We start from the raw sequence: 17,911 nt of genomic DNA on the forward strand, positions 1-17,911 counted from the left end.
AAGAAAACCTGCTTTACATCACCTCTGAAATGCCACTCTAGACAACAGATACTCTTCAAGAAGAGGGGCATCATCTGCGTGTTCAGCACCACTGACCAGCTACATGAGAAGAAAAAAAGCACTCTGCTCTCTTCCACCTCTCTGCTGCCTCTGAAACACGACCAGCCCACGCAGGGAACATTTGTTTCCTTAAATTCAGAGTAACCGAAGGTTAGGACACTGGTAACAGCCCACGGCACAGTCGGATGCACAGCAGGAGGAAAAAATTCACAGCAGATGAGAATGCAGGGCTCCAGTAGTCCTCTAGTTCCACTTGTTCAGAAATACGCTAAATCTAGTATGCATCGCCATTCCCCTCATATTCACAGCGCGTTCACCATTCCACTTGATAAAAAGACCACAGACTGACAAAGATATCATAATTATGGACACAAACAAAGGTGTAGTAGAAGTAGGCTTTATGAAAGTATTTAAATTTTGTGGCAAATCTCTGCATCAACATGGGCAGGGAGGCAACTAAACGCTTTGCACTAGCAATTTCAGTTACCCAAACTATTTCTTGGATAGACATTTATTACAGGTAGTTTATCCGTTCCTATTTCTCAAAGAGTTTAAGGCACAAAAGCCTGAAAAGGGCTTATTACATGTACATAAGTGCTATTATTTTTGCTGTCACCTCTAAAGCAACATAATATTAGCTTAAATATATTGCTTGTCCATCCAGCTTATACAACATCCAGTAGAAAACTGCTTTCCAGGTTAGCAACAATTTGTTGCACAATATATCGATTAGATTGCTCTGACCCGTTTTTGCTGCAAGATCTTCAGTTTCACCATATTCACTCTGACAGGGCAGTGGAAGACGTTATGAAATCTTAACATCTTAATGAGACCATCAAGGTGTGTCCACAATGAAAAAAAAAAAAAAAAAAGCAGCATGATACACAAAATAACATTTAGACAAGGTTGCTGGTAAAAGTGTTTTAAACTGCTTGACTGATGGGGAATTATTTCCTCATAGACAGGTGGAGATGCAAGCCAAACGTGCGAGAGACCACCAGGTAGTTTTAGAACACTCCCCTCTGTATTTACTCTCCAAAATGCTCTTCAGGTAGACTGCTTAAGAGCACCAAGCTATAAACTTGGTAGCTCAAGATCACAGCTTGGCTTAAGCAGAACATGAGCTTTCATCCGCATGGTTCTTTCCTGTGCTCAAGTTACAGCAACCTTACCCAGTCACTAGAAAGCTTTTGAGACATTGTAGTGGTATCCAACAATGATTTTTTTTTTTTAAAATAACACATTCATGAAAGTTGGATCAAATGACTGAAGACAATTAGATGGGCAGCAAAATAAAAAGATGGGCAGGAACCAAAATGCAAAGGGTAATTTTACTTAAAAGACCAACTTTTTTATTGTTCGTTGGAGTAGTCTTTCCCCTGTGCCATCTCGTTGAAAGTTTATAAATTACAATTCCCAAGAAGTATTAAGAGTTCATTTCAAGACAAAAGGAATAAAACCATTGCAGTTCTAGCTTTCACCATGAATAAAAGTTACCATGATGCTCCTACGATACTCATTCTGTACAGGAAAGGCCACAGTCCTCCTGTACTTCAAGTAACAGACCTTGGGGTGGACAAACGGCCACCCCTCACTACTGCAGGATCCAGGTGCAGCATTAACAGTCTGGAGCGCGCTGGCGGGCTTGTCACGCAGACGCAGTGCCTCAGCAACGAGGCTATAACACAGCTGGAATCTCTGACGAGACAGTGTCCAAAGGCTGCCAATGACAGTCCATCAAGGCATCATAGAGCTCTTCGCTCTGTTCCATAAATTGTTTATTCGCTTCGTGGACATCCAACTGAGGCGTCGGATCTAAAGGAGGAAAGACGGACAGATAGGTCACACACCAAATGCGTCAGGAAAAACCCACACCCCGTAAACACCTTAGTTTTATTAAAACAAATGTGGAGGGAGTCACAAAACATTCCCAGCACTTGCCCAATCACGGACCTGACTAGATTAGCCCTAGAAAACCTTCCTGCAATGGGCTAAGAAATAACTACATCCAAATCCATCCCTCTCTCCAGTGGTGATTGCCCCCATAGCAGAGTCAACAGAGAGAACGCATACCTGCACCTCGCAGCCCAGGGTAGCCACTTAAACTGCCAAAGAAGGTGGGTTGGCACTAAGGCACCGGACTGCAAAGTGGAGGAGTGGAGGCGCAGGCACACGTTCCGTTCTGCTCCCTCCACTACAGGGTCAGAGTGGATGGCTGGGGATGGTAGGTAGCGTCTTACGCTGCTGCAACAAGAGTCACCAGAGCTCGTCTGCCAAAGCCTCGAACATCTCAAAGCATTTCACAGTTAGTAACCAAAGAAGTGCCAGTGACACTCAATGAATTACGTATGAATATGTCCCCTATTTTACAGTTGGAAGAAATGTTTGTAAAGCATGTTGGAGCTGGATGGCAACCCAGCGGGTACAATTCTGCTGCTACCAACGCACACTTAACATTTCACAAAAATCAACTCCTCGTATTCCCCAAACCACCCGTAGGATATAAAGCTCACCTTAACAGCACCCACAGCCTAAAGCTCAGGTTACCAGAGTAGCACAATCACAGAGGTTAGTAAGCAACTATCAGAGTGCAAAGCAACTAGCCAACTGAATCGAAGAACCGCAAAACACACCAGGAATAAAATGCTTGTAAACACGTTCCATTTTAGCTACATCGTGTTGTAACACATCACAGGAGAGCAGAGTTAAGAAAAAGGAATGATACACTGGCAATACGTTATTTCAGTTTCCTACAAATTTCAACACATTAATTGAATCAATGAGAAAAAGACACCCCGGAGATATTCTATCTATAGTACTGCTGGGTTAGTTTCAGAGACAGGAAAGCTCTCCTGTAATGCTTTTAAAAGGCATTGAGGGCTTTTTAATTGACATCATTACTGATACCTATGGATCCTGTAAAGGACCCAGCTGCTTTCTACTGTTAGCATGTGACTTTTATAGTACATATTCAACTCAAGACAGAAATCTGGAACTGCCAGGATGAAATGATTTTTTTCTTGCAACACTAAATGAAAAGTGCTTGTATGTATATCTAAAACCCCAGCATGGTTTAGCGGCCCGTTTCAAGCAATGACTGCTAAAGGAAATATTTTATCAGTGTGCTAACTTATTCCTTTTTTAAACTAAAAGCAGGGTGAAGTATCCTGGGCTCTAAATTCCAAGTTTTTACAGAAAAACAGAATATCTATACTGTTTTTGTAGCACACCAGTAAAAATACTAAAACAAGGATAAAAGTTTGCGTATTATAGAAGATTAAAATCTCAATGCTAGTGAAGTCAGTTAGTTTCAGTCGTGACAAGGTTCAAGACTAGGAACAGCAACTGTAAAATAGGGACACAATTGCACTAGGTGATAGTGACCCGCAATTTTTTCAGCCCTCCGATTTACTCAAAGATAAAAGTATATTATACATTGAAATTAAGGGCCAATTTGAGAAAGGCTATCTCTAATCAGTGCAGAACAGACAGACAACTTCAATATTGAATCTGAGAAACGTACCTTCCAACGCATCCTCACCAACTTCTTCATATGTCTGCAAGGAAAAAACCAAAAAACACCTTAGGACAGCAGATATTTATCTTTTCTTTTATGAACATCATCTGTTGATTACTGCTGTTGTATACTGACTTTTATATCTGACTGATTACACAGAATTCTTCACACACAAGCCCCGTGTTCCACTCCCAACAGACTCCATGGGGCAGATCCCACACTAAAGTTCTAACGGAGGCAGGAGTTCTTCAAATCCCTGTGGCACAGTCGGTGGCCACCCTGATCTGTTTTGTCCTCTAAAACAGGCTTACAAAGGCTCCCTGAAGGCAGTCTTAGCAGTGTCTGTCCAACTGCCCATATCAAGAGAACCCTTCTACCACAACAACTGTATTAAGAGACCCTTTGTGCCCTCCAGACCTTTTTACCCCGTGCCCCAGTCCCAGCAATACCCCCCTTACAAGCCAACAGTACACACCAGGGTCTGCTAAACATTTTTGCTTCCTCATCAAGCAGTTATTAAGACCCCAGAATATAAAATATGTCCATCGCCATTTCGCAACCTATGTCGTGTTTCTGTGCTGACAGATCGCTGAAGAGCGAGTACGTTGCGCTGTCCTACCTGCATTGTGCTCTGCGTGTATCCGTACTGGGGATAGCTGTAGCTGTAACTGCCTGTGTTCTGGTCGTAGCCCCACTGGGCGTAGTAGTTGTGATATTGTTGGTAGTATTGGTTATAATTATAGTTGTACATCTGATTGTACTCCATTGGTTTCACACGATTACTTAAAAAAACAAAGCAGGAATAAGTTGCAAATAATGCAGAACGATTATGAAAAAAAGCAGTGAAATAGCTTAAGATACAATATGGTAGATAGACAAGGCTCAGTCTAACATGCAAATTTCAGTCTTTAAAATATATTCACTATTTACTGCAGCAGTATTCATCATTTGCATACATTTGCAGAAAGAAAAAAGTGGTTTAAATTTAACGCCCTTTCCTGTATTCATATTCATCTTCATTAATAAACATTGCTTCCATTCTTTATGAGTTAATTTAGTATCACTTCCTGGCTTTGGGAAGGGAAGAGTTCAGGACTATGAGCCTCAGCTTAGAATAATCCTGAACCATGATCCAAATTCTTGGGTCCTTTTTTCCTTCTGATAATTAGGATGAAGTTAAGTACTCTACAGCTTCCTGAGACAAGGTACTGAGTCTTGCTTTACATAAAGAGATAAAGACTTAGAGCCTTGCAAAAGAACCGGGGTTTTCTTGAGTAAGAATGGACAAAAACCTCTCCTCTCTGCCACTATTGTACAGAAGCCTAACCAACAACTGGTTGTCCCCACTCCCACTGAACTGGGTGGTCTTCATTGCACGAAGTAAAAAGAACTACAAGTAATTAAAAAACTAAACTTAAACAGCCTGTGAGCTGACTAAAATTCCCATTCCTTGCCATAAAGTGGCAGCATTCCCGAGGAACTGGGAATCTCACCTGATTATCAAGATTTGAAATAATGAGATGACAAATACTGTTTGGAAATGAAAATGTGTCACACAAAGCTATGTCTAATGATGAAATAAGTGAGAAGTAGGAAGAGAGAAACATCAATCTTCTCACCACGATACACCCCCTTTTTCTGCTTTTCTCTTCCTTATCCCCCCAGACTTCTGAGGTCACTGAAAAATCTAAATATTATTCAAATAGGGAGCAATTACTATTATTCGTATTACCCTAGTGCTACGAGCCCCAAGTCAGACCAGGATCTCATTGTATCAGGTTCTGAACAAACACAGAAAAAAAAGTTAATCCCTGCCCCAAAAGACTTATATTTAGTAGACATTATAATAGAATTAGCAAGGTAATTGAGCTTTGCTATCCAGAAATCAATAAGCAGATTTAGACTATTTCAATTTAATGCAAAGGAACATATACTTTAAAAATAATCATATTTAAATACAGTGTGTGTACATGTGTGTGTATTTAATAATGTATACAAATAAAAACAGTGTAAAATGCTTAGTCTTGATCTAATGTTATAATTTTTTGGAATTCCTGTGCATTCTGATACTCTAGCTACTTTATTATATTTGTGGGTATTCCTTCACTTTGTGATGGAAATATCCAGGAAATGTACCCAAACCCCTAAAAGACATTTAAAAATACAGGTGATTTCACATCACACTGCTCTTATTGAAACGTCTGGCTGCTCTCATACTCACGCTTTTGGTATAGCCACACTCAAGCGCACAGGTTTAGAGCCCAACCCCACAGCTCCTTGACACTCTGTCAACGCTCTTTTCTGTTCCAGTTCATCCGTGAATTTCACGAACCCGTAACCTCTGCAGAGATACAGAATAACTCACATAAAACAGAAACAAAAAAGCCATGCCACTTTTAAAAATTTTATTTAATATTTACAATGAAGTCAAAATTGAGTTTGAAAAACACAGCAAATGAAACCCTTTCGCTAGGGCTGTCCTTGCTTTTACTAGAGATTAAATGATTCCGCCCTCCAGTTGCTTTTGCAAAATGCTTGAAACTGTACGTCGAAGCTTCAGCAGTGCTTTCAAGGGCTTGACAAATGTAAAGTAATTCTTGTGCCAGTGGGTTCTGGGGAATTGGAAGTGAGCTGACACAAGACATGTCAAAATGCATGAACAGACAGTAGCAAAGCCTCAAATCTATACTGGGAGGATACAGATAATCTAAACAGTTGCAAGTCAGCACAGGATTGACAAGACATAGGCACCGTTTATATCGAAAACTGCCCCACTGTGAAGGAAAACATTCCTGTTCCGTACAATCAACTGAGATACACTTTCCAATCAAGTCCTTTTTTCAACAGGAAAATATTCAAATAGGTTTTCCATCATTCCTAACAATGGCACGGCCCCATCAGCATTCTCAACAGCGGACCTGAAAACGAGCTTTTAACGTCAAGTTGCTAAAACCTGCTCTGACAGTGCAACTTGGCCAGGGATAGCACAAAGCCAGCAACCCCCTGACTCTGTGGCAATCCTTCATTGCAGTGCTACCAGTACTGTACGTCAGCCAGCCAGAAAATATTAATTCCCCTCCAACCCCAAAGGTCCTTTGCGTGGGATTCTGATGCTGTAGTGAGTCAGAAGCAATGCAACAACATCCAAGAGGGCAGTGCCAGGATCCCAAGATGGGATGGGCTGCCTCACGCAGCAGAAAGATCAAAGACTTAGGTGTGGGAGGGAAAAAGGAATCCATCTAGGTGAAGGAAGGAGTTTGGGAGGGAAAGGGCTTGTCTACCTGGGGAAAAGAACGAGCTGTAAGCAAGGGTGTAAATTTACAGCATATTATCTGTTCTGTGGGAACTCTTAAACACCAAGTAACACACTGTTTTGAAAGCAGCATCCCTAGTACTTGTAGTAGGTCCACACTGGAAGCTATTACAGAGCAGTTTGTGCCCCACAAAATGCAGTATCTTGCATAGCAAGCTATATACACAAGTCCAAATATATATTTTGATATATATATGCAAGTATGTGTGTGTACTTCTCACATACACAAGACCAAATCAAAGCTCAGGCTTATCTATATACAAACTGGATAATTAAGCAAGAGCAAAACTCTACATGGGTACACATTTTGTTTAACTTGCCCTCTGCAAAAGGACTACGGCAAATTAAACCAGTGCGAGTCAAGTTTTAAGTCAATTTAAGTCAGTTCTAGGTGTTCACACACAAAAGCGTCTAAGCTTCTAAGCTGCTACAAAGACTCCTGCAGCCTTTCGGATGGGACCAGCAGTGTGTAAGTGAAATTGAGAATATCAGCAGTTCCAAAATAGAGACGGACTGATAAAGAGTTGGATGTAGTGTATAGGAGCACATGTTGGGTGCAGCAAGGGAGACAGTGATTCTTCCAACTTTTCCAGACACTTTGTTTTTTCACACTAATGGCTAAACCAGACTTCAGTACAGAAGAAAACCCACCCAAAAATCTTTTCTTCGTGGCCAGGACCTCCCTGGCAGACATTCTGTCCTGTCCCAGCAGCCAGGAGAAGCCCCCCAGCCTGCACCCTCAGCAGAAAGCACAGAAGCAGGCAGAGCACTACCGCATCAGGCTCCAAGCTCCTCTCTTGCCTGGACAAGAGGTGCTGGGAGGAGGCCTTCCTGATCTACCAGCTGGAAGGACCAAGGCTTCATGAGCCCCAAGTTCCTCTCTCACATCACACTAACACTTCCAAGTTGCCTCAGCTTTGAGTAACTGCACAAGTCACAACATAGCCCCTGGCAGCAACACCCCAGCACTGCTAGGGGAGATAGCTGTGCTCTTCCCAGCAAAAGGACTTTAAGTCCTTGCTCCTTCCCCACTTCCCAAGCTACCACAGACTCCCTTTTCCTGAGGTCTGCACTTAGGAACAGTTCCCAAAGCCCAACTAATGTCCAAACCCTGCATCACCTAACACGTATTTTGTAGGCAGAGAGTGAAGCAGGTGCAGCAAAACAAGAACTGCTGGGTTTACACCTCTGAGGAGGAGGAGGCACCTGGAGCCCACCCCAGCAGTGTCGGTCTCAGGTGAAGTGGCAGTAACAGGATGAGTACTAAACAGCCAGAGAGTGACTGAGCAGCTCTGCAAGAGGTTGAGGTTGCACATGAGGAAGAACTTCATTACTAGGGAGGTAGTGCAGCACTGGAACAGGCTGCCCAGACAGGTTGTGTTACCTCCATCCTGGGAGGTTTTCCAGGCTACACAATTCATGGCTGACCTGCTCTAGCGTTGGCAGCAGTCCTGCTCAAAGTGGGAAGGTGGACCAGAGACCTCCAGAGGCTCCTTCAAACCAACATGTCCAAGACTGAGAAACCTTATGTGAGAAAGAGGGAAGATCTACAGCCATATTCTAAATCTTGTCACAACATTCTCATAGGTATTACATCAGAATATTGTGTTTCATTGAAGTCTGTTCATTTCTGTTCTGAAAACAAGGATGCTGACCAATGGGTCCCTTTTCTAGGAAAATACTGTTTCATTTTCTGCTATTTAGAAAATGTTTTAATAATGTTAGGAAAACCAACTTTTTGACATGTTTTTGGCAAGATGTTTCCAGTAAAGATGAACAAGGCGGCTGCTAAGTACTTGACAATGAATCATAGCTTTATTTGCCCTACCCTATTTAAAACAAAAACCTGTAAGGCTCTCACAGGGATATACACTCAATGGCCTAAAGACTTTAAAAGCCCAATTCCATCTGAAATGCTGACGTTTTTTCAGCATTTTCAGAAGTGCAATAACCTACTGCCAACACAAAAGGGCATCATACTGACAGAGGAGTGACAACGCACTGTGGTGACTACCAAAACCCAAGCATGCTGTAGACTGACTATCCAAGAACACTGTATTTTTAGATAACTAAAAATCTAAGCTGATAGAATTATTCTGTTTTCCTTGCTGCATTATATCTTTCCTATTGCTGCATGTGAAATGAAAGAAAAGAATGAATAAAAGATTACTTACTTGGATACTCCTGCCTGGTCCAAAACAACTTTTCCACCTCTACATGATGGATAAACTTTAACAAAAAATTCATATAACATGCCATCATCCACATCAGGAGTCAGGTCTCCCACAAAAAGTGAATATTCTGGACTAAAGAAATCAAAAGAAAACTTACAAGTACAATCACACAAAAATAAGAGGCGTGCTGAGTGACAGCTAACATTTAGCCTAAACATTTGCATTCAGAGAAAAGTGATATTAAGGGATCATTTAATGGATACTTTAAAGTGTCGCCAGTTAAGTTGCTTAGGTGACTAAAATTTTTATTGACATTGCTTTTTCAAGTTAATTTAAGCAGCACAACTAATCTACTCAATCCTGCTTTTTATTTAAAGAGAATTTAATTTTTTCTCACAGCATATCTCTGGATTTCTAATGTGGCAAGAAAACATTAATGTTTCATTTATAGATTTGCTATTTCCAATACGTTGATCTTAAATTATAATGTATGAATTTAGATACTTTGAGGTTAGAAAATTTAAATATCTTAAAAGTAACTTCTGACAAATCTGCTGTGCCACACAAAAGGTAAAGCATAAAACTGACAGGCGGACTAAGTTATCCTCCTTCTGCTAAAGGCTCACGGGGCGAGCTGCAGGAATCAGAAAGGCTATGTTATCCCTCTGGATTTCCAGAGCAAACAGAACTGTAAGAATTAGTTAATAAATGTAAATCTCATTCTTGTCCCCATCTGTCATGCTTTGGTTCTAATCTAAAAAGTTGTGGTTTTTAAAAAAAAAAAGATTCATAATCATCTAAAATAAAAATATAATTGCTGAGATATGACTAACATTACACTGATAACTGCAGGAGTGTGTTGCTTTCACCCTTGTACACGCCTGCCTGAACACCTCCTTGTGTTATTATTCCTGCAACTGTGTAAGCGTTTCTGGGCAGGCATTATGAAAGGTACTCACACCACCCAAATTCAGGAGCCTAATTTAGCTCGTTTGTCTCCTTACGCACCTTCACCGTCAATGGAAAAAGACGGGCTCCTCCAGAGGGCAATTCAGAGCACCTCTCCTTCTCTTTGCTGACTGTTGTGGTACTTTAGCCAGTTAAGCCAGGTGGTGTGAAACCACTGCATTTATCTTTAGGTGCTAAACACATTCGTGGCATTATACAGCATTCTGATGGGATGCATCCTCAGATCCATAAAGTCCTAACGTGCTACAGCATCACAAATATCTACAGCATGTGCCAAGGCAGTTTAATGTAATCTACATTTTTAATGAGGGGATTTAGTTCTCTGGCACTGCTGGACAAAATGGTACAAATTTTAGTTGTATGCATCTCATGAATGCTCTCCTACCCAAATTTTCTAGCTGTACCTCTCATCTGGTAACGATGAACTTGTGGGTTTATGTATTTTGAATCCCTTTGCAAGGCAACCAATAAAGACGCATTAAGCAGGCAAAATTGATATTTGAATATTGAGCATTTACCTGTTATCGGGCTGTTTTCCATACGTTGCATAATTCAATTTAAATCGCTTTGCCTGAAACAAGGCAAAAATGAATCCATAATTTCAAATGTACTCATGTGAATCCAAACAATTAGGAAAAAATACAATAAGCTTATTTTACACAACTTTCTTAATGCTGACAGATGCTCAATGCTGTTGGGCCAGCCAGTTAAGGTATCAAGGTCAATACTTTTATTTGACTTCAGTACAGTTGTAATAATGAAAATCAGCAAAGAACCTGCACCAAGAGGTTTGGCCTATCTTTATCTCAACAGTTTATAGAGCTAGTGAGAGAGAGGCGAGCCTTATATAGCATCAAATTTTTGTATCTTTAAGGAAGACAGGAGAACAGAGGTACTAACTGCAAATAATAAATAACTTCTAATTTTAAGGTCTTAAAATGAAATGACAGCACAGACTCTTGGACATTGCTGATTTACAAGAATACTGGCAGACCAGAATGTGCCACATTGGAAAATGGAATCCCTGACTCTGGAAATATGGCTAAATACTTTGCACTGGATGATGTGCTCATTTCGTAAGATCCAAAATTAAGGTTTTTCTGAAAGAGCTACCTGTCACTGGACACTGGAAGCTTCCCTAAACTTTGCACCTGACTTTTTTTTTTTTAAACAAGTTTCCCAGGAGCCTGGATTTGTGCCCACTGGCACATCTGGAACTCCCCACCCCCATCCTACCAGGGTTCAGCAACTTGTGCCCAACTCACATTTAAGTCTAGACCAAGATCTAAGGAGCAGCTGGTCTTCTGCCTCAAAATCCTGAGGGTCTCAATCCCATGGGCATTCTTTTATGATGCTTAGCACACAATGACCCAAGGAGGCTCACCACAGAGTGCGATGGTAAGTGCTATTTTCTTCTGAAACACGTCTGACAGAAAGAAGCAAAGGGTTGCGTGCCTTTACAAGAATACTGGTGTCAGAACTCACCCAGAGAGTGGAAGACCTAAGTAGGATGACCTTGTCACCTTGAGGGGATTCTAAACCATTTTTCTATCTCTCAACAGGCTTCCAAAGCCGAGATCCTTCTGCACTACATAGCGGCATAGCAAGAACTCACAGGGAGTGTGGCAAAAGAAAGCGAGCCTACTGTGAGTCCACAACCTAGAGATCGGACGTTTGTTTAGTTCAGCAGAGAGCCTAGAGTGCTCCTGTACCTTGTATGATGTATTTTCTTCCCTCAAAGATAGCATAAATAATTCTTGGGAAATACAGCAAAGACTTATCTCTAGGCTATAATCATGTTCCTTGCACGCTTGCGTTCACTGGTGCACAGTGGTACACAACTCTTTCTGTGGACCATTTACAAGCTAACAGAAAATTTAGATTCCACTTTGAAGCACTTTCATCTTTTTTTTTGATTTTGCTCTTCATCGTGATATTTTGGGCTTAAAATCAATGAGAGACCTGAGAGTACTTCCACTCAAATGGGAACGGGGGACACTAATTCTTTAAATCAGAGACAGCCACAGCACCACGGCTCTCTGTTATTCCTTTGGCTGATTCAGTATTTAAAAAGAAATAAAAAAGTGAGCCACATTCAGTTTTCCGCAAATGAGAGAAAAAGTACCTAAACACAAGAGACGAGCTGGACAGCTGAGTGCGCTGATTTAGGCTGCCTACTCTGGATCTCTGTCTGACATCTGTAATTCTCTCCATGCGCTATGGAAATCATCATCACATTTTGAATTCAACTGTGGATAAAGATGAGTATTCCTGAAACCAAACTTTTATTATTATATTACTCCTTACAGGAGCCACTCCCTTTCTCTCTGTAGTGACTAGAAGGCCTCTAGAAGATGAGCATCCCTTAATCGTGGGCTCTGATTTGCAGTATTAAACAGGACAGGCGAAACAGATACCTCCAGGCCTCTCATCTACCCCTTTTAACAGGGGACGCCATCCTCTCAGGAAATCTCTCAAGGAACAACACCTGAACCCCTCAGCTTCCTACGCAGGGTATTAACCACACTGAAATAGGCATCGATTTACCTTACTATATCACACTGTAACTGAGGTGATTCTAGAGCTGCTTTATGAACCAGTCATCCCAGTCTCTGCAGCCAACTCCTGTGGGTACAACGGACAGCTGTGTCAGCCGTCCCATTTTAATCTACTACGCATTCGAGTCAACATCCTAAAATTAGCCTCTATGACTATTCCTCCTCTTCTTCCTAACCTCTTAGCTTTTATGTATCCGAGACAGTTGTTATGTATTGCAATTATACAACGGACTAGCTCTTTCTTGACTGTAAATAGGTTTGAATAATTTTTATTTCCTAAAGGCTAAGAATAATGCAAGGCTTAAAAGTCATCTTTCTCTTGCAAATCAAAGTTACTCAAAACCCAGTGTGAACCTGCAAGTTCATCTTGTACATACATAACAACATACACATTGTAACAAATTCGGAAGTACAAACAGAGAGAGACCAAAGGAGTGCGGTAGGTATACTCAACCTATTTCCTTGTTCTTCTCTGGTCTCTCATTGGTCCGGTAATAATAGAAATGCTCAGAAATAAACACACCACAACAATTCTATACCTAGATTTTATCTGGACATTCACATGGAAATTAGTATTTTTTCTAACAATGTTCTGAGCAAGAATGTTAATAGTTTATGTTCATTAATTTAACGCTAAAGAAAAGAAGAATCAGAGTTTGCTAAATATTGAATTCATCTGTAATCATTCAAAAGACAGATTTTACACTATCCCTTCCCAGATTTTGTTCCCAACTGGCTGATTTCATTTACTTACCGGTGTAGCACCAGGAAGCGGTTTTCCATTGATTTTGTGTAAACATTTCTCTGCAGTAGCTAGATCTGCAAATTCTACAAAGCAATAGCCTGCTGGAATTCTGAACATAGACACAGGACAGGAGAGAGAAAGATTTCAGATTTAAAACGCATCTGAGGAGGAACAGTATATTTTTAGAAAACTGGTAGGGAATTTCCTATAGTTGCAATACTGAGAACAATTTCTTTTTCAAAGTATAAACATTAGCTACCAAAAAGAAGCTAGTAAAGTAATCTTGGCTCTCAAGTAAAGTGACAGCCCCTACTTACCAGTAGGCCAGGTCAACACAAGCACATAAAAAAGAGTTTTGCTCACTATTAGTTTACTTCCTACTTTCATTGCCTATATAAATTTTCCCACCCAAGTTTAAACAATTTAAAACTGAAATGACAACCTTTACAAGATATGAAACTACTTTATTCTGCATTCAGTCACTCATTTTATTCCAAACAAACTCAAAAGGTTCTCATATTGCTCTGACTTCCCACCTCTGCCAGCATCATGTAGCTGCACTAGCGCAACAATTAGCACCGAGTAGTCACTGAAGCCTTCAGCCCAGGTGTAATTCCCAGAGGGACTGTATGGCATACTTATGCCGCTCTGAACGAGTGCTGAAAAACTGCAGGATGAGGGCCAAACCTTGGTTTGTGATGGGGAGGTCAAAGAGCCAGTCCTCTCCATTGCTATCATCAATATAGCCGTATTGTTGGCAGCAATGGTGAAAAGCTCAATGGGAAAATCACTCTAATATGGACAGGACCACAGCGATGCCATGCAGAGGGCAAACGGTTCAATCCAAATGCACTGGTAGAACAAACTGAGAACAAGCATAAACAGTTACCCTGTCAACCTGTTTCGAATGATTTTTACACTCAGTACGAGCTCTCCCATGGTGGCAAAGGCTCTTGAAACAAAGTTTTCATCCATATATGGCTCCAGCTATAAAAGCAAAAAAAGAAAAAAGTTAGATCAGGGCATCTACAAAAAGGAGAATATATGTGTCAATGTCACCCTAAGCAGTTAAAACATTATTGAGAAGTATTTTACCCTTACACTTCAAAAAGAAGACTCATTTAAGAGGGTCGATGCCACTCAAAACCAGCAGGCATGCATGAACCAGGCTCAACAGTCTGCAAAGTGGAACCCAAGAGACAGCATGAATTTCAGAGAACAGGGAGCTTTCACAGAAGGACAAAAGCCACTCAGAAACATACAGCAACAAACTGAGCGTTCACTACACGGAGCAGGGGATAAGGAGATGGCAGGCTCCTCTGTATGCAAACGGAGGTTGGGCCAGCGCTATCGGTGCACAGGCGCGGCACAGCCCCGGGTGCTATGAGAAACGGGCGGCATGCGTCGAGTAACACAGCCCCCATCGAGCTGGGGTAGGGGTTTGACGAGCCGTGTCTACCTCGCATAACCATGGAGATACGCAGGGCAGCATTTGGAGGGGAGACCTGTAACCGCGTCCCGCAGCAGGTCTGCACTTTGTATTGCACATGGGTGCACTGACCGTGTTTATGTTGTAGGTGAGAGGGTGGCACTGTGTGTGTCAGGGTGTGTGAGAAGTGCAGGGCAGTGGTTTCGTGTAAGCGAACGCGTTGGAGAGCAGGCGTCTGTATGGTGTAAGTGACTGAGAAGTATGAAATGGCACTGCAATTTGGACCAAATGTATGATGAAGGTACTGAGGGCAAAGGATGCCTCTCTGTGTAACAGAAAGCGAAGGAGGGAATTAACCGAAATGACGGTTTTGGGCAATACACATACTGATGGGGAACACTGCATCTGACAGCTAACACGAGGCTGGGGTGTACGGGAAACACGTATAGCTCCGTATATACAAGTATATATACCTGTGTGAGCAAGACAGATGGCCTTGTGGTAGCTGACAGCCCTCGAGCGTGTCGTGTGTCTGTCAGGTACCAGGTGGCTCTGTCACTTGTGCGCGTGACAGAATGTGCAGAATTGTGCAGCATCTGATAGCGGGTGACCATATTGCACTCGCATGTGCAAAAGGTGGCAGATGCCCTGTGTTGGTGTGAGTGTAAAGCGAAATGACCCCGTTACCCGTGCCGAAAGCAGGAGGCAGCACTACCCTGTACAAACATGCCACACAGAGGGTGATCCTGTGGGGTGTGTGTGTACAGGAAAGCCGGGCTCATGAGGGCAACAGGTGACTTGCTTCGATATGTATGTGTCCGTTTCAAAGAGCAGTGGCCTGCCTGTGAGAGGTGATGGAAAAAAAAAGATGGCTTTATGGTGGAGAGGTGGTAGATAACCCTTTATGCGGGTAAAGAGGAAAGGGACCATCTAAGTGTGTTTGCACAAGTGGCAGGTAGTAGAAAACTCACTGATGTGTCAGTGTACATGTGCAACGCAATGGCAAACTTGGTGTAAGCATGCGTGTGAGAGAAGGAGCTGGTGAGATCCTCAGCAATGTGCTGAGATGTGTGTACACACACCTGAGAGAGGCTGAGGAAGACGAGGGTGCACGTGTGTGTGCAAGCAGGACTATGCAATATGCTGGTGTGAGTCTGTAAGAAAGGGGCTGGAGAAAGATGTGTGTGCAAGAAGCAACATGGAAATTGCGATAAGCTGGTGTAACTGCCTATGTGTATCTGTAGTATATGCAGGCGTACACAAGCATGTGGCAGGCAGCAAGGATGCTATGATACAGCAGTGGGATTGCATACATGACCATGTAAAAGTGGCAGACTGCAGACACTACAATACAACATGAGCACATACGTGCAGGTGTGCGTGTGGGTGGCAAAGCACTAGAGTACACTGGGTGTGAGTATGCACACACGAGCGCATATGAAAGTGTGCGTGTGCAGCGGCAAGCAGTGAGGGACAGAGGTGCATGAGTATGAGGGTGCATGCAGTGTGTGTGAAGGGCAAACAAGGGACACCGTGGGGTACGTATCACTGTGTGAGTGTGCCCATGGTGTGCGCGTGAGCAGGCAGTGAGAGACATCCTAGGGTGAGGAAGCATCTGTGAGTGTAAGTGTGCTGCCAGGTGCACATGCAGGCAGGAATGAGGGAAATACCGGTATGTGTAAGGGCTTATAAGCGTGAGTGCATACAAGAGACTGCAAATCCTTACAAGCATGTGAGCGTACCCACAGGGGTGCATGTGTGTGAGGCTGGTAGTGAGAGATGCTCTTGGATAGGTGCATACAAGCATGTGAGTGCAAATAAGCATAAGCGCCTACAAGTGAGAGCACAAGCGTTTGAGCCTAGTAGCACAAACACGAGTGCGAGCGTGTGAGTGTGTAAGTGCCTTAGAGTGCGTGACCATAAGCATGTAAGTGCCTACAAGCACACGAGCATATAAACCAGCATATAAACACTAGAAGCATGTAAGCGTACAGGCTAGTGAGTAAGCGAGTGTGTAAGTGTCTGATAGAGCATGAGCACGAAAGTTGAGAACATCAGTGCCCTTGAGCGTGCCTGCCCACCAGTGTAAGCACAAGCAGCACGGGACACTGGTGTGAGTGCCATGAGTGTGCCTGTGACCCTGGCTGCGGGCAGGCAACGAGGGTCACTCTGGGGGGTGCAGGGGTGTGTGTCTGTGTCTAACTGCGTCTATGGGCGTGTAACTGCCAACGAACGTGCCTGCCGGGCCGGGGTGAGCATCTCCGAGTGTGTGTTTGTGTGTCAGCCTGCATGAGCCTGCCAGCATGCACAAGAGCAAGTGTGCATGAGTGTCAGCTCGGGAGTTTATGCGTGTGTCAGAGTGTGTAAGGGTCTGTGAGGCTGTGTTAGTGTATGACGGTGTCAGTGTGAGGGTGTCAGTCAGTGTGAGGGTGTCAATCAGTCTGTCAGTCGGTGCGAGGGTGTCAGTCGGTGTGAGGGTGCCAGTCAGTCAGTCAGTGTGCGGGTGTCAGTCAGTCAGTCAGTCAGCGTGAGGGTGTCAGTCAGTCAGTGCGCCCCAGCCCGCGGTCGCCCCGGAGCCGGCCGCCCCGGCCGCTGCCCTCCCGCCTCCCGCCGGCCAGGCCGCCCCGCTGCCCGCCTCACAAAGCCCCGCGCGGGTCCCGGCCGGACACTCACGTCCCCCATCCACAGGCTGGCGGCCATGCTGCTCCCGCAGGCCCCGGGGCGGGCTCAGCGGGGCCGCGGCTTACGCCTCCCGGCTCGGCCCGGCCCGGCCCCGCCGCTGCCGCCGCCGCCGGCGCCGCCTCACGCCGAGCCCGCGGCCCGCTCCGCCGCCGCGCTGCCCCGCCACCTCCTCCGCGGCGCCCGGCGGGCGGAGAGAGCGGCGCCCCCGCCGCCACGGGCGCCCCGGGCCGCGGCAGCGCCCCCTGCCGGCAGGAGGAGCGCCAGCGGCGCGGGCGGGGGGCGCAAGATGGAGGCGGGTGTGAGGAGAGGGCAGAGGGTTGGGTTTGGGGGCTGCTTGAGGAGGTTTTTGGGGTGCTGGGAGGTGGTTTGGGGGGGCGGGAAGGTGTGAGGGTGCCTGGTGGGGCCGCGAGGAGGCCTGAGGTGAGGGGTAAGCCAGGGTGGAGGGGGGTGAGAGGAGGGGTCCA

At 44.0% G+C, this 17,911-nt stretch overlaps 1 protein-coding gene across 4 annotated transcripts; it reads right to left on the reverse strand.

Moving 5' to 3' along the window:
* Positions 1–345: 345 nt before the first annotated feature.
* On the reverse strand, positions 346–17,695 carry TRNAU1AP (tRNA selenocysteine 1 associated protein 1). Of its 4 annotated transcripts, none has more exons than XM_054802510.1 (10): positions 17,439–17,692; positions 14,438–14,514; positions 14,226–14,323; positions 13,346–13,445; positions 10,552–10,604; positions 9,065–9,196; positions 5,799–5,918; positions 4,197–4,359; positions 3,584–3,617; positions 346–1,875 (listed from the first exon to the last, which is right to left on the reverse strand). In XM_054802510.1, the coding sequence occupies exons 3-10, from the start codon at positions 14,309–14,311 to the stop codon at positions 1,739–1,741; spliced, it is 825 nt and encodes a 274-aa protein (XP_054658485.1). In that variant the 5' UTR covers positions 14,312–14,323; positions 14,438–14,514; positions 17,439–17,692; the 3' UTR covers positions 346–1,738. The 4 variants fall into 4 exon arrangements, 3 of the variants coding, with proteins under 3 accessions (XP_054658485.1, XP_054658486.1, XP_054658484.1); XM_054802511.1 differs by lacking the exon at positions 17,439–17,692 and adding an exon at positions 15,453–17,256; XR_008573986.1 differs by lacking the exon at positions 14,438–14,514 and adding an exon at positions 2,134–2,304 and having other exon boundaries at positions 1,737–1,875; positions 17,439–17,695.
* Between the last annotated feature and the right edge of the window lie 216 nt (positions 17,696–17,911).

Source organism: Grus americana, chromosome 23 (genome assembly GCF_028858705.1).
Source record: "Grus americana isolate bGruAme1 chromosome 23, bGruAme1.mat, whole genome shotgun sequence".
NCBI classification, from domain to species: domain Eukaryota; kingdom Metazoa; phylum Chordata; class Aves; order Gruiformes; family Gruidae; genus Grus; species Grus americana.

Bases quoted from the DNA above. Each gene is read 5' to 3' on its own strand.
- TRNAU1AP (XM_054802509.1), bottom strand. From the start codon at position 17,465: ATGGCCGCCAGCCTGTGGATGGGGGAC. The intron at 14,324-17,438 runs GTGAGTGTCCGG...TTGCTTTTATAG, and splicing joins CCAGCCTGTGGATGGGGGAC to CTGGAGCCATATATGGATGA. The intron at 13,446-14,225 runs GTAACTGTTTAT...GTCTATGTTCAG, and splicing joins ATTCGAAACAGGTTGACAGG to AATTCCAGCAGGCTATTGCT.